At 32.8% G+C, this 27,470-nt stretch overlaps 2 protein-coding genes across 6 annotated transcripts in view; one reads left to right on the forward strand and one right to left on the reverse strand.

Annotated features, from left to right (window-relative positions):
- Positions 1 to 3,781: 3,781 nt before the first annotated feature.
- LOC140434498 (transmembrane protein 256 homolog) lies at positions 3,782 to 5,597 on the reverse strand. The gene is made up of 4 exons (XM_072522807.1): positions 5,409 to 5,597; positions 4,829 to 5,104; positions 3,946 to 4,080; positions 3,782 to 3,890 (listed from the first exon to the last, which is right to left on the reverse strand). Exons 1-4 carry the CDS (start codon positions 5,481 to 5,483, stop codon positions 3,864 to 3,866), a joined length of 513 nt encoding a protein of 170 aa, XP_072378908.1. The 5' UTR covers positions 5,484 to 5,597; the 3' UTR covers positions 3,782 to 3,863.
- Positions 5,598 to 5,708: 111 nt separating this feature from the next.
- Positions 5,709 to 27,470, forward strand: part of LOC140434496 (uncharacterized) — a 53,267-nt gene continuing 31,505 nt past the window's right edge. For 3 of the 5 annotated variants that reach the window (XR_011950057.1, XM_072522805.1, XM_072522802.1), the window contains exons 1-6: positions 5,709 to 6,077; positions 6,261 to 6,584; positions 9,986 to 10,145; positions 12,442 to 12,614; positions 19,512 to 19,970; positions 25,165 to 25,617. Coding sequence is in view for 4 of the 5 variants with exons in the window: in XM_072522805.1 (XP_072378906.1) it covers positions 6,006 to 6,077; positions 6,261 to 6,584; positions 9,986 to 10,145; positions 12,442 to 12,614; positions 19,512 to 19,970; positions 25,165 to 25,617 (1,641 nt within the window). In the remaining variant the exon portion in view is untranslated. Of the gene's footprint in view, positions 6,078 to 6,260; positions 6,585 to 9,985; positions 10,146 to 12,441; positions 12,615 to 19,511; positions 19,971 to 25,164; positions 25,618 to 26,133; positions 27,223 to 27,470 lie in introns of those variants that run through there. The other 2 variants (XM_072522803.1, XM_072522804.1) reach the window with 2 other exon arrangements.

Raw genomic sequence — 27,470 nt, forward strand, 5'->3', positions numbered from 1 at the left:
TATTCCTTCAACTCTACCCTCGACTATCAGTTTTTCCATCGTACCTACCTGTTCTTCTAGCAGTGTGTCCAAAATACTGCAAATATCTCTGTTGTATTTGTTTAAGCAATCTATCATTTACTTTAAGTTGTTCTAATATCGATACGTTAGTACGATGATCAATCCAGGATATTCTTAACATGCGGCGGTATTCCCACATTTCAAAAGCGTCTAGTTTATTTCTATCCGCTTTCTTTAAGTCCACGTTGCGGATGTATATGTGGCTTTGGGAAAAATGAGTGCCCTTACCAACCTTAGTTTTGTGTGTATTGTTATGCTAGAATTTTTCCAAATTTTTACCAGTTTCATCATAGCGGTTCTAGCAATAGTCAACCTTCTACGAATATCTCTGTCACACCCTCCGTCATTTGTTATTAGGGACCCCAGGTATATGAAACTATTTAATACTTCAAAGCCCCCAATTTCTTTAATGTGTTGAAGATTATTCCGAGCTCTGTCTACTCTAATGATCTTTGTCTTACTCCTATTTAGCTTTAGTCCATATGTTTTGCTTTTCTCGAGGATTGATTTGTTCGAAGGCGTATAAGTCTTAAAGGCTAATTCTTTGGAAAACAATAAAGCTAATTTTTTCAAAAATATGTTTTCCTTCTATTTGTGCAAAAATATTAGTGTATGCCTCGTCTATCTCTCCCTTATGGATATATTGGACTTATTTGCTTCGTATGTAAAGCTTTGTCTGCCATCCAACATTTTCTTTTAGTTCGCGTTTCATGACTAAGTTTTTCTTTTTTAGTTTCAATTATAAGTTCTTTAATTGCAGTCCATGTTATTTCAACATCATTGGCATCGGATCTTGTTAAGAATTTGTGTAACTTCTTTTCTGCTTTCCTGATTGTTTACTATATACATATACAACTTATCAACATTTCCTTTACTTTTCTAATATTATTTAGTTGTTTTACTTATGAATGTTATAAGATGTTTGCGATGGGATTAAATCTGCTCCATAATGTCTTCTCAGGATGAATTTTGTCTAGAAAAGTTTGTCAATCATCACGTAGTCTGTTTGATTTCCTATAATCTTTTCTGATATCTTCGCGTTGACTCTACACGTATTCAAAGGAGGTACACCAAAGAAAGTATTTCCAATGCCTAGGTTTTTTTTTTCTAAAAAACACTAGATTTGTTAACAAAGAGTAGTATCATTGCCCAATTGATCTCCCCATAGAGTAATTCTACTTTTTCGTTAAAGTCGATTCGGTTGTAGTTAGATTACTCTATCGGATATTGGAATAAAAGCTTTGAGAGTCTTTCAACTTTCTAGTTGAGATTAAGTTTCACAAACTTATTGTGATTTTTGTCGTCGTACCTGAATAAAACATCTGATGACCCTATCTTTGTACTTGATCTGAATTTGCCCATCGTAATTCACTAATTACTAAGATTTCGATGTTCAGCCTTTTGAGTTTTTTTTAGCATGCTAAGATCTTGGCTCCCTTATGACTGGCCTGAAGATTCTTAGGACCTTATAACCATCTAAGGTTTGCAAAAAAAAATTTACTTAAAAAAACAAACCAATTACATAAACAAAATTATGAACCATAAAAACACATACCTACCCTTACACCTAACACTCAAGCTCTTGTAACCATTCTCTTATAGAACCTTAATTGATTTTCTTTCAATAGCCTCGACCTAATAATGGCAAAACTACTTCCTTTGCTTGTTAGTTACCAGTGTCACAGATGGTTAAATCAATATATGATTGCCACTCGTGGCTATCTGAATAAAACTGTTATCGAATTGTAGTTCAACAACCTTAATACAATAAATATGTAGATTCTGCCTTGTTTCATATCTTCAGTTGATCCGAGAGTATTAATTTTGTTTAACAATAACCTTATTTCACTTGTCCTTTATGTCTGTATGAGTTTTCCATTTAGCCATTGAGATGCGCCATGTCATGGTGGAGAAATTCCTTGTCCAATTTGTGTTCTGTGAAATACTGAGGCATCTCCACCCTTTGAGAGTTCCTCTTCTGTCAACACGGGCCACTTTTATATGCACATGATAGTTTTGTGTCTAAAAACAACAATCAAGATGATCTAGTGAATGCTTTCGTATTAGATTCTATCCTCACATTGTATGTACAGACCTATATTTCTTCCACACCATTATCCTATATCATTCTCCCAGAATTAGAATTGTCCAAATCAATTAAAATAAAAAAAACGGAGGATTCAGTTTAGCCATACTTTGCTAATAAAATTACTTCCAAAAGGTGCAAACTAAGAAACAGTTCCCCATATATCGAGACAGAAAAAAACTGAGGAACAGGAAATATTTCTGAAATGCTTATCCAGATCTCAAAGAAGGAAGGTCAGAAAATATGATGTTGACATTAGAAAGGTCAGACAGACACTCTCAACTACTTCGTGGGAGGGAACTGATGCAACAAAGAATGTGTCACCATATAAACTCAGAAGTACAGAAATGTTTGTTAAAGTATGTAAAAAGTATGTCATACTTGATGACTTTAACTCTAAGGTGGCTATTTGAGTTATACTGCTGTTAATCTATCAATATTCCTGAAAAGAGATTTTAAAAGTAAAAAACTAAAACTTTCTATGGCTTTGTAGACTGATATCTTTAAATTTCTTTCAGTCTTTTAATCATTTTTAATTTATCCCCTACTTGGTTGATTACTCTAATTACACTATCTCTTACATTATCTCTGTTTAGTTATATTATTCTTCTTCGTTATCATATACAAAGCTTAGTATCTTAGTACCTTCATAAATACCTGACATCAGACAATATTTTGTGTCCAAAATTTGCAGAATGTTTAAGTATTTGGTTCTATGCCCATATACTCCAGTAACTTTTCCCATATATGTGTATTTGATGATATACATTAGAGAACCTTTTTGTCTTACACTATTTAATACTTTCATAACACTGTCATTTGTTTTGGAAGCCATCTGTTATAAACTACTCATACTTCAGCAAGTTAGCTTATTGTACATCTTCTGTTCATTCATGATACCCATTTCAGGATTCTGAAACCCTGTACTAAGTTGTACAGGCGTAGAGGATGGGTACCATATATTTTTGGACTCACTTGGTAGTATTCAAAAAGTGCCACCTGTGATCTGATGCCTCTCAGTTATTCAAGATATGGTTGACAATTTCAGGTATGCTGCCGCAGAACCTGCAGTTTAAGTCTCTATGAAATAGTTCCATTGTATGCAGGCCTTGACTTGCAAATGTCCAAGAAGAAAGCCTGTTATGACTCAAGTTGATTCCTGCTTATTTTCCACAGTACTTCAGCTCTGTTAGCATATTTCTGTCCAATATACATTTTGCCATGTGCTTGACTGCGTGGATTATTCCAGTAAAAGTTATGTTCTGATCGGATTCAGACTTTTTCCTAAACACAATATAGACAAAACTGTCATATAAAACATAATAACTAGTAGACTATTGAATATATTTTTGATCAGAGTATTTCATTTCTTAACCATTTCACTACTGCTCATGCTTATGAGTTTAGGATGATGACTTGCATAGGTGCTGCCATCAATTGTATTTTATTAACATTATTAGTTTGTGTGAGCTAGTTTGAACAAGATAATGCTTAGCTTATTTAATTGGGGAGTGCATCCGATGTGTTAAGTCAAGAAATATTTTTGAGAATAATGAGTTAATTATGCAGTGTTTCAATATAAACAAGCTGCTACTTCAAAAAAATGTTATTTTCTATTAACAGAAAACACTAACATAATATTGGACTTACAACTTTATTTGATTTCACTGATGGAAAATAATTACAACTAAAATTGAATTAAATAGTTTTGTACACATCACAGGATGCATGTCATCCATATAACCTAAAACAATTATAACACATTAATAGACCTTACTAAAAAATTATCCTTAAACAACCATAGATAGCCATCCTAATATTAACAAAGTTCCTCCAATTGGTGCAAGACCTGATAGTTTTTTATCTCCAGTAAAGGCGTGATAATACAATGTTCCTGAGAATAATGTTGTGCCTGTTACTATCAATCCTCCAACCTAGAATTATAAATAAATACCATTAAACCTATTAAATATAAACTAAAATATATGTTAGAATATTTTATAAATATAAAATAGTTATTTAAATTTTTGGACACTAGAAGCTAAAAGAACACTTAATATTCTATACAATTTCAGTTACAATTTACATTTTTCATATATATTTCTCAAAATATTTCAACACTATAAATCCCGCTGTGCATATATGTGCACAAATCAAAATGAATGTTGCAAGAAATGGTAGATTTTTTAATTAACATAAGTAAAACAATTTACAAGTGACATTTATACAGAAAATTTCAGTGGGTCCAATGGACCTGTTTATTGCAAAATACTTCTTTATAAAAATTGTGTATAAATATATTTTTATGTGTCACTTGATTATTGCTTTTCCTCCTATAGTTTAAACAACATATCATTGTCAATTTATTGTTTAACTTTAATATTGTACCAATTTTTTTCAATCCTTTTCGTAAAATTTTTGTTATAGTTTTTAAAGTAGTAATTTAGTTTAAAAATTAGTTAAAGGAAAGTAGTATAGAAAATACTATTCAAAATAAAATCAAAGATATACTTATGTAAAATAAGCCAATTGAATTAAATTTAAAAAAATGTTTATGTGCACCATATAAAACCTATAAGTAATCAAGCTATTAATGTATGTGAGAACCGATTTTTTCTTAGATAAATATTATCACTAATATTTAGATTTTCTATAATTAATATTACAAAGCAACATACTTACCACCATTGGATATCTGCACATGGGAACTCCCAAAATAGCTACACTGTGGATAAAATGAATTTTGTTTGCAGTCTCAAAAATTTTTTTTAGTTCATCAGCCTGATCTTTAGGATATGACCTATGGGCTCCATAAGCATTTAATGCTACAGCAGAGGCCCCCATAACCCCAGCGATTTTGATAAAAGGGCCATGTTCTGCAGCCAACTTCCATAAAGGAGTCTTCTCTGTGATAATGGTAACTGAAGGGGGAGTGGAAGCAGTTGAAAAATTTTTACCCTGAAATAAATCAGAATTATTGAGTAAATAGAAGGGGTATAATATCAAACTTAGACAATCAATATATAAATATTTACGCAGTCAAGAAAAAAGAGTCATAGATGAAATAGGCAAATATGACTTTAATTATTAAGGATAGACGACAGAAGCTATGTCATTTTTATTGAATTTTTACAAATTTAATACTTTGTGATTAAAGTATTCAATTAGAATAGTATAATACACCATAATATTTACCAGTATTTTTAAGCAAAAATGCAAAAATAGGATTTTAAAAAGAACTTAAATTTGATTTTAAACTTACCGATAAAAATGACATCGTAGATTTAGAAATTGGATTATCGTAAACAATATAATTTACCATATCATTGAAGCCCATTATGCTTAGTTGCCACAAATATAAATAAATGAAAAAAATTCTATTATATTTTAAATATTGTAAAATCCGGTCAATAATATAATGTCACACTGAATTTAGTAAATGTCATAAATCACAACAGGAGCTTCATTATGTTGCCTTTTCAACCACTCTGTCATGATTACTTTTTTAGGTTTTAGTTTTCTAGATTTAAACCAATATGATTTTTTTTCTGAAGTTATTTATATAAATTATTCATTTTATTTTTAAAAAGTAATAAATGCCATGGATTTGTTAAATATACGAGATAATTAATGTATAGTTCAAGTTCAAATAACAAAAAGAAGATAATTGCTAAGTTCTTAGACAAGGAAAGAGAGATAAGTTCTGTCATTACCATCGTTACTTCAACATAACCTAACATAATAATAAACAAAAATAATTTGAACTAAATGTTCAATCAATAAATGTTCCTAACTATATAAAATTTTAAATTAATGGTTAGGTGCTAACATAATTTGCCCCATAAAATTTATTATCAATATGTCTTTATGTGGAATTTGTGGGTCAAAACATGTCCCAGCAGACTGCGATTTAATACAAGTTACTTCTCATGTAAGTATAAGTTTATGGTATTGAAAACTAAAATTATCTTAAACCAATAGATACCATGTATTTTGATATGTTTGTGTTTCGTTTGGAGATAGTGTTATTTGTTCTCTATCTCCTTTATTTCACTAGTAAAATTCATTTTGTCCTAGCATACAGATTCATATTGTATTATCTAATATTTTTTAGATTCCTGATAGAATCATTCCTACCAGAGCGAGACTAACCATGCCAGAATCTCTAGAATTAAGAAATATGGCAGATGGTACTTATGATGTTGCTGCATTGTATCCTTTTGAAAAGGGAACACAATTTGGGCCTTTGGTTTCTAAAAAACTGTGTTCCTTACTTCCTGCTATTAATTTCCCATTGAGGGTATTTTGCGAAAGAGGATCAGAGGATCAAACCTTTTCAGAGTATTATTTGGATACTACTAATGAAGATGAATGCAATTGGATGATGTTTGTAAGTGCAGCAGCTGATTTTCGAGAGCAAAATATTATTTGCTATCAGGTAAGTGTGATGATTGTTTAAGTTATTGGAAAAGAAAGTTTAGAAACTTTAGCAAATAAGTAATGAATACTTTCTCAAAATAATTGTAATCTAACTTTTTTAAATATCGTCTAGCAATATCAGGAATAAACTACAAAAAGACCATGAACAATTTAAGTAAATGAAAGCATTCCAAAAATGTAATACCAGGTCTACTTTTATGAGGCAAAAAGTTTTGCGGTATTTTCCATTTATTTTTTCTCATGGTCCCAATCAGTAATTTTATCTACCAATAATTCTTTCACTAGTGGATACATTTAATACCAGTTATCATCACACACCAAGTTCCTTCAAAAAGAAATGTGAACAATTGCAATAGATGTATGTGGCATGTTATATGGACCTTTGAGTTACATACCTCAATAAACTTGAAAATTTGACACATAAATTATTTTTGTATCACACAATATAAAAATTTTTAGTCCATACTTGTACATACATACATGCATACATTTAGTACATAAGTGTATTTACTGTTAATATAATAGTTTGACAAATAGTTGACATTTTAAAAATTCCTCACTTACTAACTATACTGATGTTTTGGCAACGCTATGGGGTTCTGAAGTCGTAAATCTTGAATGAGGTGCAAGCATTTTTATGTGAAAAATGCTATATCATCAGTTGTTAAAAATTTGCCCACAGAGTAGTTGTTCTTGCAATTAGGCTACGTGTGGCTGCGCATTGTCTTGCATAAAAATAAAGTTTTTGCCTTAAAACTCTGCTACATGCTCGTCTAAAATTTCGGTAATGTATCGGTGTGCATTCAGCGCTCCTCTATCAATAAATACGAGATCAGTACGGCCCTCGAATAAAATGCCTGTCCAAAACATTACCGAACCTCCTCCAAAACCAACACGTCCTCTTCGAACACAAGCAGCATATCGTTCCCCACGTCTTCTGTATTTTTTGATGCGACCATCTGAGCCATAAAGAAACACCCTTTATTCATCACTAAACAAAACATTTTTCCAATCTTCTATCGTCCAATGTTTCTAACAAACTGTAGTCGGCGTTGGCGATGTGCTGCTGTTAACAAAGGCCCTGTTGCTGGACAGCGAGCCCTTAAACCAAATTCCCTCAACCTTCTTCCCACGGTAGAAGTGCTTAAAGTCCACCCGTGAGCATTTTGAAAACGGTTTAGGATTGATCTAGCCGTAAAGAACCGATTTTGCAAAGAATTGCGTTGTAAAGAACGGTCTTCTCTGGCCGTCGGGATTCTTCTCGGGCCTGATCCTGATCGTCGTTCGTGAGATCCAGTCTCTACGAATCGTTGGTAAATTTTTTGGACCATACAACGACTGACTCCAAGCTGTCTGGCCACTTCTCTTTGACTCATTCCATTACCAATCAAAGTAACAATTTGAATAGATCTAGCAAATTTCTCAGCCATAGTTTTTAATTTAAAAATTGCACAAGTTTACTCTTCGAACAACTGTACACTAGTGAAAGGTTTTTGAAAAACAGAATAGCCATATTCCAAAAAAAATTAGGTACAAACAATATGTGCATTATCCGAAGTTGTAAAACTGATATCAATTCTCGTTTTTCGGTGCCTAAAAGACGCTAAAAGTGTTTCTGCATTGTGGGAATTTAGTTACAATAGAATAAATTGTATAAACTTAAAGTTATTGAAAAATTCTTAAAAAATTCAAGGTGGTTTTTTTTTTCGTGATACGCAGTGTATATTAAAGCTATAGATACTGGCCTAAAGGGTGACTTAGACCAACTACAAAATTGGTGCAATCAGAACAAACTCTACTTAAATGTAAAAAAATGTTGTTTTATAAAGTTTATGTTTTTTGTTTCTTCTATTCGGGATTTGGGTGTTATTTTCGATGAGAAGCTTACTTTCTGTAACCACATAAACTCTATTTCAATAAAGGCATTTAAACTTTTTGGTTTCGTTACTAGGAATACAAGTATTTATCCATTGATTCAACAATATTAGTGTAGTGTTGCTTAGTTAAAACTATTTTGGAATACCGTTCAGTTATTTGGTCACCCTATTTTCAGAACAATATTGATACCATAGAAAGAGTCCAGCATACATTTTTGAGATATTGTGCTTAGCGTCACACTACTATTGAACATATGATTATTCCTGTATAGAACAATTATCTTTACCCTCACTCAAGAACTGTCGTGATATGTCAGTAGCTATATGTAGGAGATTTATTGATTGCCCAAACATGTTAAGCCAGATTATCTTTAATGTTCCTCATCAAGCTCTACGTTACCACAATGTTTTGAATATTTCTTTCCACAGAACAATTTTGTGTACATAGATACTAATGGTTCTATATATTCTGGCGCTAATTTTTAAATTAATGCAATTCTCCACATTTGGAATAAAACTTAAAATAATTATGCTGTTTAATGTGAAAAAAAAAATGGAAAAATTGTAGTTAGCCATTTGGAACCAAGCCATCGAAATGATAGCTGGAGGTACATAGCGCAGCTAACCTGTTAAATTACAAAAAGGATTTTGCTGCTTGATTTATTTATAAGTACAACTGTATATATTGTGTCTATTCACATAAATATCTTAGTCTCCCGTCCTTTTGAGTTAAAGTCATATTCAAATTAATAAGTAAAAGTCAAGTGATGTCCTAGATAAGAGAGTTTCTTATATTTAATAGTTGATAACAACGTATATACTGCATTTGCAATTATTAATGTTTTAACAAATTCCTTCTGCATATCCATATAAGAATAGAGATAAACTGACTGAAGTACATAAAATGTCATCTAACCATATTTTGTTAGGACTTATCTGCATCTGGGCCATAGTGGAGCCCAGTTAGTGATCCTACTGTACATATTATATTAATGTAATCTTCTCAGTATGTGTGGTTTGATAACGTTTTCCCATTTAATTCATTTTTAATTGCAGCATGTTTTCGTTGTTTTCTTTTCTACTTCCCCTATTACATTTGGGTGTTCCCATTTTGTTTTTCACTCATTTCAGAATGCTGTTTTCCACAAATACGCAACCACATGGCCACTTGTTATAGAAAATGACATCATCATCATCATCATCATCATCATATATATATATATATATATATATATATATATATATATATATATATATATATATATATTCATCAATATTTTAATTCCAATTAATATTAAGTTATTTCGGATTTTCAAATATTTCTTCTTTCTCCTTAGAGCACTCCTATTTCATTTGAATGATCCCCTCCTCCAAATCTTTCATTTATTCCTTTTCATTATTCATAGTAATTTCTCAACTTTAGTTTAGAAATATACAGATTAACGTTTTCATAAATAAAAATGAATATCATATTAATAAACTTATGAAAATGGATCAATTTAGATACAAAAATTTTTTATAGGATGGAGAAGACATTTATTATTTAACAGTTAAAGACATATGCGAAGGAGAAGCCTTAAAAGTTTGGTACTCACCGTATTATGCTGCAAAAATGCAAAAGGAGACCTGGAAACCTAGTAGCAATGACGAGAATCATAATGTTACAGAGAATTCTGTAGTTGGTAAGTATTAAAATAAAGATTTGCTAAAGCCTTTATTTTTTTAATCTTAATCTTTAAATTACTGGAATAAAAAGTGAAATTTGACTAAAAGAGATTTACATATGTTTTACCAATTATTCAGCTTTTACTGGTATATTCAGTTATGGTAGATCGGCACAGGGCCTATTTGTAGGCCCTTCATACACTTACACCTCTTAGAGCCGGTCCATTGTATCACTTATTCTAACATATGAGAAATAACTTTTTTTTAATGTTTTTTTTTTAATTCTGATCAACTGATCTTCTGATCTTAAAAATAAAATATATCAGTCATAAAAAAATTATGTAGTGGAATTAATGAGATATCAAATAGGAGTCAGTGGAGTAACATTCATTAGTAGTAAGATCTCCAGAAAGTCGGGGTCCAGTTTGCATTTAAACTTGTTCTGAAGACGAGTTAAACGATTTTTTAAGGAATATTAATTAGAAGCGGTATAGAGCTTATTTAAATCTAGTAGATGAGATCAGAGTATCTCACTTCAGTATAGAATAGCAGTATTTTATGATTGTTACCATAATCTTTACATAATATTGCGAACAGCGGGATTGCAGTGGACATGACTTGACAAAATTAGTTATTGTTATCACATCATTAACAACTAATAATGAAACTACAATTTGGCGCTTTCATTTTTATTCGTCATACTGCTTCTGCTATTCTACCTGCAATTGACTGCTACATCGTTACAAATTTCATTCCAATCGGGTTGGTTTTCTTCAAAATGTTAAAAATTTCTTATTCATTTGTGTTAGTAGCCAGCGATGAGTACATAACCATGTCTTCTTCGAGTAGATGTTCAAATGGATATCACATAATTACTAGCAAGATGACTAGTCCAGCAACATCAGTCAATTTATTCATTTGCAAGATGAATTTGCGATTTTGAAACCGTGCAACCAGTTCTTGTTTTACGTATCTTCAGAGATCTACAGTCCGGTGCGAAACTGTATCGTTTGAAAGATGCTGTGTATGTTTTTCGTCGAACAAACTTTTCACGATAGTGTGCACTTGTTCTGATACTCTGTACGTCATAGATTTTTGGCTTCTTAATAATTGTTTTTTTACGTACATTTTCTAAATGTTGGCGTATCTTAGCAGGTACCGTCGAACTAAGAGGAACAAGTTTGCTGCATAACATACAGAAAGTTGAGATATGGGAAACTACAAATCTGAGATTAATGTGTGATTCATCATTCGTTTGGTTTTTGCCATCTATCATTTGTTGTTTTACTTCTTGAGCTTAAATCTATAGAACTTTGACGCCGTCATATCTATTGGTTTGAATTTGACTCATCGGCCAAGCAAACCACTTCTGAAACCTCCGTGAACGATTTTATTTTTATTGCAGCACCTTTAAGTCAATGATCCTTTCTTCTTTAACAATAATTTGATTTGGCAAATTTTGTGACAAGTAGAATCTCTTCACGCACAAAGTACAAGACTTTAAAAAGGGTCAGGCCTGAGAATGTTATCTAGGACTAGAAGACCACAATAGATCTGAAAAGGTTGCAGTGGAATAGGCCAAAAGGCCACCTCTCTAAATCTATCTATCTATCTAAGTACAAGACTTAACAACCACTACGACCAACACAAGCTAACATAAAATACTGAGTGTTGAGGAAGTAAATTTTGGGTATGCTTGATTAATTAATTCTATGCCCCAAACGATCCTCCTTTTATATTATACAACCATCAGTTATCTCGAATTCCCCAGAAACTTCGCGCAGCCAGACGATTTGCTTCGAGCTATGCATAACGTCCTTGCTGCGCAACGTAGTGGTCATTCGATTGCTTATAGTCTGGGAGGGAATGGTGGCATATGTATTAGGCCGGACGCTTACTTAACAATATATTAAATTTATAAATTGGTAGTTTATTTTTATCTTAGATAACTTTATGTTTATAGGTTCCACTTTAATACAAGTATTTATTTCTTTAATGCATTCATCTGATTTAGACTAATGAACATCGTTCTTATGAAATGAAAAATATTATATTCGTTCGAGTTATCAACAGAATTAATTTTAATATTCGGTGTTGTAATGTCTAGTAGTTGTTTTATAATATACTGAACTAGTTTATTGAATACATTTGTGTTCACTTGTTAATAGTTTATTTATTTATATAAAGCACATAAAATACGATTTTTGAAATTCTCGTGGATTAAAGAACATAAACTGCATTTCTTTTATGAATTTTGGTGTAAATTATTAGAATCTTTTAGTATTTTTTCTTAACATTTTTTATTGTTTTTAGAACAGTTAGTTAAAAATAAAAAGAATATATCGGCAAGGGAAATATGGAGTTGTAAGTTTTGTGGTAAAACTGAGAAGTTGCTGTCAGAGTTTGCTTTACATCTTATCCAACATTATCGAATAAAAGCAGACACGTTTTGCCGTTTATGCAACTTTCCGTTTAACAGAGAAAAGGTAAGTAAGAATACATTTGGGATATTAAGAATTATATCAAGTATTCAGTCTCTATATTTCAAATACAGAATTTCTGTGTCAAGGAAGAGTAGTAATTGTTAATATATGAAATATAAACTCTGAAATTTCTTGTATTTAGATAAATGTTCATGAATATTAGGGAAATAAGTCGTCTACTCACAATATATCATAGGTTTTTTGGGCTACGGGTTTCGCTGTTTACAAACTTTTACAGCATCTTCGGGCCCTCAAGAAACGTAGGCTAAAATACATGTTGTTTACTAAACAAATGTATACATGACAAAACAAATAAAAAATTATTATTTGAGTAGTATAGAGTACTTACTAAATAGTCAGTCAATTATGACAAGTAGTATACAAAATACGAAGTGTTTAAATTCAAATATGGTTGTATAAATTAATCAATACATTTGTCCTCCCTGTATTCCTACGATCCCTATAAGTACCGCCATCGGGCTCGTGGAATGCGTCCCTTTGAAGGAGAAGAGCACCAGTCGTTGAAAAGAAAAGACGCAACCCGGCACGGGAACCCATGCACGCATATTAAATTGATTTCGTTCGTTGTTTTGTAGTGCAAACCCTGGTAATTAGACCCAGCGGTAAGTTTTTACCTAGTTTTACCTAAACCTATAAATTGTTTTTGATTGTTTATTGCAACCATTTAAATTTTAATAATTATTTGCACCAATGAGGAAAAGTCCATTTTCTCGCCAGAGTTACCGAAGGAATAGTTCTGTTAATTAAGTACTATTAATTTGTAATAGTACATTTGTTTGTTAATACCCCACATTGGCCTATCTAGCCGGATTTAAACTCATTTGTTGAAAAAATATTTTGTTTTATTTAAATTTTAATGGTTGGTTTCGTCGAATGTCGTATTTTTTATCGTTTTGAGGGTTCTTATCTTAAGTTTGCGTCTCTTGTCGTGGCTCGAGAATAATTTATGACCTTTTTGTAAAATCGACCATATGGGATTTTAAAAGGGGATTATCGTCGTTTTAATAAAGTATCAAATTACAAATCGGTAATTTCGGGTTTTAGACCACATTTTTGTACATTTTCGTTTGTATAAATATTATTGGAACTTGTTAAAAATTTAAAATGGAAAAACTTGAAGAAAAGAATAGGAAGCTCAAATTTTTAAGAAAAACTGCTTTAAATGATATTCAGTTAATTTTCGATTTAGGTTTTAAGGCCCGTTCAGACGTTTCTATTCGCCCTTTATTTAAAATTAGACTGGAAGAATTAGATTCGATTCGCGAAGAGTTCTTAAAACATCACACTAATATTATTAGTAATATTCTTTCTGTACCAGACGCGGATACGAGGGTTGAAGAAAATGTTCGGGAATTATTTTTGGAACAATTTTATAAAATAAAACTATTTAGTGCGGAATTATTTGAGCCACAATTTGAAACTCCAGAACCATTTAGATCGGTAGTAGTTCCACAATCTAATATTCGCTTGCCTAAAATAGAGCTGCCTAAATTTAAGGGTGATTTTAAGGAGTTTAGTTCGTTTTTAGACTTATATAATTCGGTTGTACATAATAACGCAGGCCTAGCAGACGTAGAAAAGTTTAAATATTTGAAAGGATGTTTAGAAGGGACTCCACTTAGTTTGATTCGTAATTTGTCAATAAATAGCGATAATTATCAAATTGCTTACGACCTAATTGTTAAACGCTACACAAATGTTCGTCGTTGTGCGACCGCGCATTGGGATGCGATCTTGGGCGTACAGAAAATATCGGTAGTTAATTCGAAAAATCTGGCTAAATTAGTAGACACGTTTTTAGAAAATTTAGCTGCATTGAAAACATTAGGTCTTCCGACAGAACATTGGGATTTTATTATGTTTAATTTACTTTTGTCGAAATTAGACGCGGATTCAGTAAAGTTATTTGAGTTAGAAAATAAATCGAATAAAATCCCGTCATTTCAAAAATTGGTAGAGTTTATTGAAACTCAGTACATTGCTTACGATAATTTGAATAGTAGCTTAAGTGAATCTAAGAAATCGTCGAGGGCTCCAACTTATACGGAGCCAAAGTGTAATTATAAACATTCCAATGAGTCAAGGCATAATAGTAGTTCATCCTTTGTTACAAATTCGTCGTCAATATGTTGTGCTTTATGTAAACAAAGTCATTTTCTTAACCATTGCTCGTTGTTTTTGAAAAAATCTCCAAAAGAAAGATACCAATTTTGTAAAGAATCTTCCTCGTGTTTTAGGTGTCTTAATCAGGCTAATCATTCTGTCAAGTCGTGTCCAAAGGCCTTTAAATGTAGTAAATGTAATAGTCACCTTCATAATAGTTTGTTGCACTTTGATAGAAATCGTTGCAATAGTCAGTCGTCCACAGAAAATACTAATAATTCAGGGGCATCGGGAGTCGAACACAATTCGCCTAAAATATCACATTGTGCTGCTAGTTTTGTAGGGAAGAAAAACGAAACAAAAAAGGAAATCTTGCTCGGTACCGTTTTAGTTCACGCGATTGATAGTAAGGGGTGTAAACAGCCCTTGAGATGTCTTCTAGATTCAGGTTCAATGAGTTCATTCATTAGTCGTAAAGCTGCCAGTAGATTAGGTTGGCCTAAAACTCCTTGTTCATTTGAAGTTAACGGACTCAATTCGATGCAAACGAAACTGAATCAAGGTCAAATAAGTTTTTCTATCCAACCTCGTCATCAGGAGTCACCGGTGTTTCATTTGGAGGCTATTATTACAGATCGGGTTTGCTCGGATTTGCCGAGCACCAAAATTGACATATCGACGTGGAATTATATTAAAAATTTGAAGTTAGCCGATCCCGAATTTAACTGTAGTCAATCTATAGATTTGTTAATTGGTTGTAGCATATTTTCGAAGGTGTTGTTAGAAGGTAAAGCGGGACAACCAGATGCCCTAAATACCGTTTTTGGTTATATTTTGTTAGGACCTACTAGCACACCTAACCTTTCGTCGACTTCGCTTGTTTGTCTTTCAAATATTGAAGACCCACTAGATTCTTCGTTATCGAAATTTTGGGAACTGGAAAACATACCGGAAAAGCCAGTTTCAGAACCAGAAGACGCTCTGTGCGAGAACATTTATCGGGAAACGCATAATCGGGACGTCTCAGGTAAATATGTTGTGTCTTTACCTTTTCGTGAATCGCCGCCTTGTTTGCAAGATAGCTATGATATTGCTTTAAATAGACTGCTATCATTAGAACGGCGCTTATCTCGTCAACCAAGTTTGAAAAAAGAATATTCTTTTCATATGCAGGAGTATCTTGATTTAGGTCATATGCAGTTAGTCCCTAATGCCGAAAAGAAAAGGGGAAAGTATTATATTCCACATCATTGCGTTGTGAAACCAGATAGTGTTTCAAGTAAAATTCGAGTTGTATATAATGCGTCTCAGAAAAGTCCCAGTAGTGGTAAATCTTTGAACGACTATTTACTGGTCGGTCCTAAGCTGCAACAGAACATAGTCTCGCTGTTGTTGAATTTTAGACTTAATCGTTTTGCGCTGTGTGCGGACATTCGTCAGATGTATCGTAATATTTTAGTCGCTCCTGAACACACGGATTATCAACGCGTGTTATGGAGATTTTCTAGAGCTGAGGAAATTCAGGAATATCGTTTATTAACCGTTACTTTTGGAATAGTATCTTCGCCGTATCTCGCTTTAAGAACTCTCCAACAATTAGCATTAGACGAAGGCTCTCGTTTTCCTAACGCCGTCTCGCTTATTCGTCATGCTTCGTATATTGATGATTTTGATTTTGGTGCTTCGACTCTCGAAGAAGCACAAACTTTAGTTGACGAATTAGTCGCTTTGTTAAAGTTAGGAGGCTTTGAATTAAGGAAATGGTGTTCGAATGAATCCAAATTGTTGTCGCAATTTCCTGAATCCCATATTAATCCTCACTCCATTAATTTTGATCCAGAAGCAAATGGTCCTTCATTAAAAATACTTGGTTTGAAGTGGATTGCACAGTCCGACGTCTTTCAATTTTCAGTCAAATTGCAAGACGTCCCTTGTACCAAAAGATCGTTTTTGTCCGAATTAGCTCGAATTTATGATCCTTGTGGTTACTTAACACCTATTACCTTTTTCATTAAACATTTAATCCAACAACTTTGGGCGACCGGTCTTAAATGGGAGGATCGTCCTCCTTCGGAAATAATTCGTGTATGGGAGCAATATAAGAGCGAACTATCTCTTATTTCACAGTTCAAAATTCCTCGTTTTTTGAATATTTCCTCATGTCCCATCTTAGAGCTTCATGGATTTGCCGATGCTACTGAAAAGGGATATGCTTGTGTCGTTTATATTCGTAGTATGGATACTCGTAACCTAGTTCAAGTTAATTTACTGTGTGCCAAATCGAAAGTAGCTCCTATAAAACAGATTACTATACCTCGATTAGAATTGTTAGCTGCTGTTCATTTGGTAAAACTTATGTCGTTTGTGTTAGAGTCGTGGAAGCATATAATATTTCAAAATGTGTATGCTTGGTTAGATTCTCAAATCGTGTTGCACTGGATTAAAAGCTCCCACTCGAGATTCAAAACTTTCGTCGCAAATCGCATTTCGTATATCCAGTCCCATAGTCAAAATTATTCTTGGCATTATATCGAATCTCGAAATAATGCAGCCGATGCGCCTTCGCGAGGCATGCTACCGGCCGCTTTTCTATCAAAATTAGACTGGTTAACAGGTCCTTCGTTTTTGTATAATATTCCATTAATTTTTCCAGAGGTTCCTCCCTCATTGCAGGAAAAATCCTCTTTGGAAGAGATAAAGAAAGCTTTAGTGTTTGTTTCCACTCGTGAGGAACATTTTCTGTCTTGTTTGCTGAAAAATAAATCGTCTTTTACCTCGATCCAAAGAATTTTGGCTTTTATGTTGCGATTCGCGCACAACTCTCGTTATAAAAGGTCGAAACGGTCAGGACCCTTGACTTTCGTAGAATTAGAAGACTCGTTGATTATTCTTGTCAGATTTACACAAGAAAAGTATTTTGAAGAACATCTTCAATCAAATTCTTTTCCAAAACCATTTCGTAAGTTGGGAGTATTTTTAGATGATAGTACTCAGTGTTTAAAAGTAGGTGGTCGTCTATCTCAGTCTTCGTTATCGTATGAAGCAAAACACCCGTTTTTGTTACCAAAAAAATCTCGTCTTACTACTCTTCTAGTTCGTCATTATCATGAGAAGTATTTACATGCTGGATTTAAGAGTACTCAGTTTTTGGTTAGTCAAAGGTTTTGGATAATGTCTTCTAAACAAGCCGTTAATTCGGTATTGTCCAAATGTATTAGATGTTGGAAACAATCTCCTAAAAACTTACAACCCCCTATGGGTAATTTGCCTAAATTTCGTCTCGGTGCCATTAAACCCTTTTCGATTTGTGGGTTAGATTATGGTGGACCGTTTTCGATAACCATGTCTCGTTACAGGGGAGTTAGAACTCAAAAGCCCTATTTGTGTCTATTTGTATGTTGCGCTACAAAGGCTTTAAATCTTGAATTAGCTAGTGATTTGACCGCGGAAGCTTTTTTGGCCGCTTTACAACGTTTTTATTAATTTTGTTTTGTTCGGCTTTTGTCAATATAACCGCGACGAAACCACCATTTTAATTTTAATTTTTTTTATTGTAGTTTAAGTTTTGAATATTTGTGTAAGATTTGTATAGGAATTGTTTGTATTAATTATCGTTTTAGTTGTTTAAGTAATGAGAGTATTTGGAATTCGTTTTGTTTTTTAAAGACCTTATGGCCTTTAAAGGGGGGAGAATGTTTAAATTCAAATATGGTTGTATAAATTAATCAATACATTTGTCCTCCCTGTATTCCTACGATCCCTATAAGTACCGCCATCGGGCTCGTGGAATGCGTCCCTTTGAAGGAGAAGAGCACCAGTCGTTGAAAAGAAAAGACGCAACCCGGCACGGGAACCCATGCACGCATATTAAATTGATTTCGTTCGTTGTTTTGTAGTGCAAACCCTGGTAATTAGACCCAGCGGTAAGTTTTTACCTAGTTTTACCTAAACCTATAAATTGTTTTTGATTGTTTATTGCAACCATTTAAATTTTAATAATTATTTGCACCAATGAGGAAAAGTCCATTTTCTCGCCAGAGTTACCGAAGGAATAGTTCTGTTAATTAAGTACTATTAATTTGTAATAGTACATTTGTTTGTTAATACCCCACACGAAGTATTCTTGTTTCTTAGTTTCTTGAGGGCCTGAAGATGCTGTAAACAGCGAATTACGACATATATATATATATATATATATATATATATATATATATATATATATATATATATAGATATATATATATATATATATATATATATATATATTCAGGGATTCTACAGTATTCACTGCCTTCCCTCGCTCAACCGTTTTCATCTCTCTCTGTTGTACCATTCTCCATCGTTTAGGGCTCTCTTACTCATGGCGTCGTCTACTTCGTTCTTCCAGGATTTTCGGGGTCGTCGTCTTTTCCTCTTTCCTATGGGGCTCCATTCAGTTATTTTCTTTATCCATCTGCTGCCGCTAGTTCTTCTTACATGTCCATACCACTTTAGTCTTTTTTGTTCTATATATATGTTAGTATGTCTGTTTCTATTGATGATCTTTGCTTTATTTTGTCATTACTTCTCCTATCCATTCTTGTTACTCTGCAGCATCTTCGCAGGCATTCCATCTCTGTTGCTACTATCTTACTGCTGTTTTTTTTGTTTATGATCCATCTCTTTTACCAACTTTAATAAAAAAACTATAACGGATTGTAAGTAGAAGACTTATTTCCCTATGTGCTCACACCAGCATCCTTTTCATCAAATATTCATGACTTTGTGATTTTTTAGGCGTACCAAGAACATATGAAACAGGTTCACAAGACTAACGCAGTATCATTACCTATAGAACAGCAATCAGCAGTGTTACAAACATCTGAAGAAAACATTCCTGATTCACTATCAAAAAACACTTCCATTGGTGGACCTCTAATGTTTAGCTCACTTCTTGGGGATAGTATGGACAACACAATGCTTATATTCACCAAGTCGGATAGTAATGGTATAGACCAGAGTCGAAGGGAGGGTCAAAACAATAATAATTTAGGTGTTGAAGTTTTAAGCTTAAATGTAGAATCTACCCCTTGTGATAATGTCAAAGTATTAGATAATTTTAATTTCGAGTTAGCATCAAATGGAAATGAACAACTTATCTGTGATATATGTTTAAGTGACTTCAATAGTTTTAAAGAGCTCATTACTCATATGAATATCCATTGGAAGGGGCCTGAATCGATGGCTTATGATAAGGTAAGATTTTGACCATATAGGTAGTATGTCATTAATTAATCATGTGAGCAATATTTGATAAACGCGCTACTATTACTGTAACGATACTTTCCCGGAGGAATGTTGGGGGTTTAAGAAAAAAGAGAATTGCATGTGCAAGTATTTTTACCTTGCAAACCGGCGCTTAGGTGTTTTGAAGGAAACAACGGTGTACTTTAGGACGTGGGTATTTAGAAAAAAAATTGGGAATTGAAACATACAACTGAAAATGACAGAATTGGGTACTAAAAGAAAAGGGAAAAATAAAGGGCGATACCTAGTCCTTTGTCGAGAGACGAGGAAAACTCGACACTTGACCTATGAGAAGATTGGTTTAAGGTTCCAAAAATGTCAGATAGGCTAAACCTCTAAAAAAAAAAAACAAAATGCATACATACTCAGAAAAAGAGAAAAGTAAACACACTTACCTTATATTTTCGCTCTACATTCCTGTCAGATTTAGCTTCTTATTAGTTACCAGATGAAATGAAGATTATGAGATAGTAATAAACAAATAATTGCTACAAATTAACAATTTTTATTTCTTTAAAAGTTCATCCGGGTAAAAGTTATTATAGAATGTCAACACATTAGCAAAGTAGACAAAAATCAAACAAGGCAAATAGCAAAAATCAAAAATTTACATTTAGACAAATCATGTTTTAAACAAATATTCCTAAAATTAGAGGGAATACCTTTATATCTGGGTAAAGATGAAATGTGAATTTAAATAGCAGAAATTAACAAAAATATTTTAACATTACCTCAGTTATAGCATAATTATCATGATATTTGTGATGTCGGATAGTATAATTCAGCCAGAGAAAAACAGGATTCGATCGTATAGGCATTTATTTCGAATTTACATATACAAATGAAAAAGTAATTATCGTTAAGTGCCTACTAAATACAATGTTCGAATACAAAGACGTACTGTTTATTTATTTCGATAGATGGGTGTGACGATATTCGATATGGTAAACCAAGATACGGCGATCGAGGAATTGAGGTCGTACTCGTACCTCAACGCAGTACGAGTACTTGGACAGGGATAAGGTTCTAGTTCAACGCACCAGAGTTCAACGCATCAGGGATCTAGTTCAACGCACCAGATAGAAAGAATACGCCAATATCGTTCAACACACCAGATTGACGCAGTCAGAGGAAGGGATTGTCAATCTCGCTCAACACGCCAGATCGACTGGGTTCGGAAGGATTTGGGACACGTTTAACGCACCTGTCCCCAAGCTCAGATATTCTCAACTCAACGCGTCGAGTTTCAACTTTTATACTATTCGAGACGGAACAAAAACATGTTTTGTTTAACACATAGGCGGACTCTAGACGATAAAATATATTATCGTCACATATTATAGGTATTATATTTTATCTAATGAAAAAATACCTACAAATTAGCTGAACAAAAAGGTGTTACTGAATATACAAACTTTTAGGTTTTACACACAAAGATTATTGGAATACAAAAAAAATTTAAGAGACATACCCTATACAAAAAAAAAACGAGGCACTGCAGTAATACGTATGTAATAAAAGTTAAATGAGATCAGGTATATTTCTTTGGTTTACCAGATCGAAAACATTCTGCGATTGTATCTCCAAACATTTTGAGAAGTTTTAAAATTAAATTGAACTTACATAGGGCTCCAGTAGGCACTGACTGATATCTTTAACTTAAATAATATTATTTTATTTTTGTTGAACTGCTTTCTGTCTCTCGAAATAAGACAATAATATGTACACATATATAAGTAGAACTGTACTGGAATATGGATTTTCCCATTTTTTACGGGCCATATACTCATCTGCGGCAAAAAAACAAGCAACTCTTCCGGGCTGATCTTCACATCTCATCTTGACGGTCGTCAACATGGAAGAAAAGTAATGACATAATTCATACTCCCGTGAGTGGGGATGGAAAAATTCTTAAGTTGCGTAACTCGCTGCTTTGAGAATCGGCATTTTACTTTAAACTCTATATTTATACTTCACGTCGAAGGAGTAGTTACTAACTATAAACAGACTCTAAAGCGCTTAGATTATGTATCTAGAAACGCAGAATTCTTTTTCTTTCGCAAAATGCTTTTGTTTTGTAACCAAAATTATTCTATGCATATTTATTTTGATGTTATAAATGAATATGAAAAATGCAAAATGAAACGTTTTAAGACGCACAAAGGAGTACACTACAAATAAGCTATAGTAAAGTGTTTGCCACTTAGCAACAAACAAAGGTCGGTCTAATAGTCGTCATCGTTTCTATAGATGTGGTAACAACTAAAAACTGATTGATTTTTTATATCTTAATATATTCGATATTTCCTTCCCCTTTCATTTGCTATGTCGCGTATTAGGATTCGATCAGTTGTTTATTTTCTACTTAGCCAGAAGCCTTCTTTAAGTCAATAAATCAAAATTTGTCTTTTAGTAAATTTATTTTTATCCATAGTGCCATATGATATCTCGTATGTTGCTATACATTTATTAATAATGAAAATACTCTGTAGTGCCCTTTTGGTAGTCGCCTTGTTTATTTTTTCTATATTTATATATTTGTTATAACCTCCTCTTTCATTTGCTATGTCCCATGTTAGGATTAGATCAGTTGTTTATTTTGTACTCAGTCAGAGGCCTTCTTCAGGTCAATAAAGCAAATTTACCTTAAAGTGTGTCTATTAATATCCATACTGTCATTTGATATCTCATTTGTCGCTCTACGTTCATAAATAACGAAGATAAGGTTTAGTGACTTTTTGCTAGTCGCCTTGTTCGTTTTTTCTATCTTAATAGTCTTTATCCCCTCTTCTTTTGATTTGACGTATCATAGGCTCCAATCGGACCAATAACAACGGAGATATGATGTAATGCGACGCTGGGGTTTTCGTTATGGACAGACCGATAGACAGAATAAGCAAATTATATATGTACATATATATATATATATATATATATATATATATATATATATATATATATATATATATATATATATGCCCTTTTGGTAATCGCTCCCTTTCATTTAACGCGTCACACGCTCCAATCGGGATACTGACATTGATACGTTCATTAATAATGAAGATAAGGTGTAGTGCCCTTTTACTAGTTGCTAGTCGACTTGTTTTTTTTTTCCATCTTATTATTATCCTTATTCCCTCCTCCTTCACTTCACGCATTACTCGCTGCAACCGGACGAATAATCTATTCTCCACATCTAGGATGTATCCTAGGTGGATCTAAGGTGCACATAATGCCGGCGCTGGGGTTTTCATTATGGATGGATGGACAGAATAAGCAAATATTATTATATATTGATACATAAAACGCTCATTTTTATTTTACAATCAATACATTTAAAACCCTATCTCTAAATGATCCTCAATTTTTTCATTATTTCATATATTTAATATTTATTTAAATATACTAATAGAAATAGTAAAAACATACACCTACCTTGGTACGAACGTCAATGAAAATTGCGACCATTCCCTAGAAATAAAATCTAGAATAGTGAAAACAAGATCTGCATTTCAAAAAATGGCTAAGCTATTGAAATGCCACGATTTATCAGTACCCATAAGAATCAGGTTACTACGATGTTATATATTTCCTATACTATTGTACGGAGTTGAGTCGTGAACTCTCACAGGCGCTACCTGTAAGAAAATTGAGGCTTTCGAAATGTGACTTTATCGTAGAATCCTGAAGATATTAAGAATGCAAAAAGGAAAAGAGTTGTTAACCACAATAAAAACAGCTAAAATTGAATACCTCGGTCACATCAAGAGGAACAGTGAGAGATATGGGTTGCTGCAATTAATTCTTCAGGGAAACGTAGAAGGAAAACGAGGACCAGGAAGGCGAAGAATTTCCTGGCTGAAAAATCTACATACCTGGTTCAACACAACAACCACAAATCTTTTCAGAGCCGCAGTTTAATACAGATTGCCATGATGGTCGCCAATATCCGAAACGGATAGGCACTACAAGAAGAATAAGAATTTAAATTTATATAGAAACACTAAAAATTTTATTGCAAAACTTTGTCCGTTAGTCAACCATTTTTTAGTAGGCACATTTTTTTTGTAAATAAACATATTAGGATAGGATAATAATATAAATACCAAATAAAGTCTAGTTATTGAAAAAAAAAATAAAGAAAAAAGTACCTCAATTAGCAAAGCAATTTTTTTAATCAATTATTATTATGATAGCTATTCGAAAAGGAACAACTAAGCGATGTCGTAAGGTAGTATGTAAAAGTGATACACTCTCTAAATCATTTAAAGAGAATACAAATTTTTTTATAAATTTTCCAAAGCCTGTATTTCTTTATAAAAGAACGTTATTTCTTTATTAAATAAAATAAATATTTCTTTATAATAAACCAGTGACATAGGACGTTTAATATATTATTTTATACGTCATTTATCTGAAAATTATATATTTTATAGTCAATACATTTAAAACCTTATCTCCAAATGAACCTCAATTTTTTCAGTATTTCAAATAATTAATATTTATTTAATTTTGTATAGAAACACTAACAATAATTATATTGCAAAAGACGTGGCTTAATATTGAACATTCTAATAATTGTGTATACAAGCAGCATACTTCTTAAGCTTCTTAAGAACAGTAATTATGTAACAATAAAGTATATTTACTTAATACTCCATAATAGACTTCTGTTGGTAATAGGTTAGAAGTAAAACGGTACAATAAAAATAATCTATAGTCTCGTGTTTGACACTTGTCTAATAGTCATCATCGTTTCTCCACGAGTGGTAACAACTAAAAACAAATCGTCACCTGCTACAGAGATAGTAGTAGTGTTTATGGATAGGTGGCGCTTTAAAAAAAATTAACACGTTAACCAACAACCAATATAGCAAATGTTTTTCTTTTTATTAATGATTAATTGTAAGATGTATTTTAACATAATCACAGAGTTAAACTTTAAAAATGTTCTCCTGAACACAACCAAAAATGTGACTTATCAAGTTATTTTCCTGTGGTCTTCATGTGTTATGGTTAGGAACGATAATAAAACTAAACTTTTCTTCTAAAGTAATTGTTTTATTTAAAAGAATTCCAAAATACAATACATTGTATCGTTTGTGTTATATTTCACTAAGAATGTATAAATTTTTGTTTGCAGGTATCAAAAAATACTAATAAAGCTGCTCATTTAAGACATACAGAAAACAATGAACTATTAAAACAACCATCAATTATACAAAAATCCATTCCAAGCCTTCCGGAGTTACAACCCAAAGATGCTTATTTTGGCGATCCTTTTCTACTCACTGGTTTACCCAGCGAAAATATTGATATAGATAACACAACTCTAATACTCGACTCGAACCAAATTGATCTAAGTGGGATACAAAACCAAAATGGTCTTTTCGAGAGTGAGAATATGAACTTGAATGTGGAAATGATACTTCCGGAAAACGTCAAGGAATTGGATAACTTTAACTTTGAGATTGCTCCCAACGAAAACGAACAACCTGTCTGTGATATTTGCCTCAAAACTTTTAAAAACTCAAAGGCGTTGATTCTTCACATGAATGTTCATGCGGGGAAATTCGTTTGCTTCGAATGTAATAAGGTTAGTAGTTTAGAATAAAATAATCATCATGTCTGCCATACGTCATGATTGAAATTACTTTGCTAACATCTCAACTTAACCCATTAATGCCCACCGTATTTTATGTAATACGCGAGACACTGCTACATATTTCGCCATCTACTAGTCAGAAAAAAAAGTATAAATTAGCTGTTTTCCCAATATAGGTTACAGAGTAGATGATAGAAGGTAACTGTTTATCATAAAATGAGAAATTTATAAGCGCTTGGCGGTGAAGAGTGATTAGTTTTGCGCCAAGTTTTCTTAGGTTATATTATAGTACACCGTTTTCATTTTAGTAGAGTTTGTATGACTTTCTTGGCTTATTTTGAAAAATCTTTTGTACTGTTCAACTAGAAAGGCTTCTAAATATCGAATAGTGATATAAATAGTATTGAAATTTATACTGGTGAGTATTTTGAAGATCTTTGATTCTTGCGTATGATATATAATACGCTGGGCACTTATGGTAACTAATCAATATTGTTTCTGTTTTAGAAAAAAATGACGAAAAAATATGATCCTAATAATCCCAAAGATGCAGACGAATTGTTGAAAATATATGAGAGTTTAGAAGATGACGATACTTTGGCTAAGGAAATTGACCAGTGTGATGAAGTTCAACTCACGTTGTATTATCCAAATGATGGAAATGATTCTGACAGAGACGATGCCGGAAGTGATGAGGAAGACCAGTTCAATTACACTTTTCAAAGTATTGGCCGAGGTACACTGTCTCAAAGCATGGATATTACAGCTGTTTCTCGAAAAAATACAGCAATTGAGAAAACAGTGATGTCAAATACAACTGTGGCTAAAACTCACGAATCAGGTAAGAAAAGAAAAAGGGAGGTTGCAGAAATTTCACAAAGTTCTGAAAACAGAAAAAAATCTATGAAAAGAATCGATCGTAAGTGGGAAGAAAAAGAACTAGAGAAAGGAGCCATAAATGATGTTTTCAAAAACAATATAGAACCCCATATACTAAATGAATGGAGACAACAAAATTTGAAGCCAATCGATGTGTTTAAATTATTCTTTGATAAAAAATGTATGGACTATCTTTGCAAAGAAACGGTAAAGTATGCTTCACAAAAATCCTGCCCTTTCTCTTTGTCCGTTGATGATTTATATAAATACTTCGGCATCCTTATTCTCTCTGGATACCATCCACTGCCTTCTAGAAGAATGTATTGGGAATGTCGAGGGGACTCTCACTCACATCTAGTAAGTAATACTATGAGTCGAAACAGATTTGAACAGTTTCATAGATTTTTACACTTTAACGATAATACGTTGTACCAACAAACCAATAAAGCATTCAAAGTTCAACCCCTAATTGACCATCTAAATGAACGTTTTCATCATTACCTCCAGCCCGTGAACGGAAGTTTCTCAGTGGACGAAGCGATGGAGCCGTATTATGAGCATCATTCAATGAAGCAGTTTATCCGAGGAAAACCCATCCGTTACGGATATAAATTCTGGTGTGTTGCGACCAGTAAAGGATAACTTGCAAAATTTCTTCCCTATACTGGAAGTGGAGGTAAATTACAGGGCAACTCATTAGGAAGTTCCGTAACCGAAAAGCTGTGTATAGGGTTTTTGTCACAAGAATCTGTTATCTATATTGATAATTTTTTTACATCTTTACCTTTACTGACAAGGTTGAGAGATGAAAAGATACACTGTATCGGCACAATTAGAAAAGACAGAATTGAAAAGCCCCACTCAAAGAAGTAAAAAAAGAAATTCGTGGAACTTCCCACGCTCTATATAGCGAAGAACATCAGCTCACTCTTGTTCGCTGGAATGACAATAATGAAGTTACTATG

The sequence above is a fragment of the Diabrotica undecimpunctata genome, chromosome 2 (assembly GCF_040954645.1).
Source record: "Diabrotica undecimpunctata isolate CICGRU chromosome 2, icDiaUnde3, whole genome shotgun sequence".
In the NCBI taxonomy this organism is placed as follows: Eukaryota; Metazoa; Arthropoda; class Insecta; order Coleoptera; family Chrysomelidae; genus Diabrotica; species Diabrotica undecimpunctata.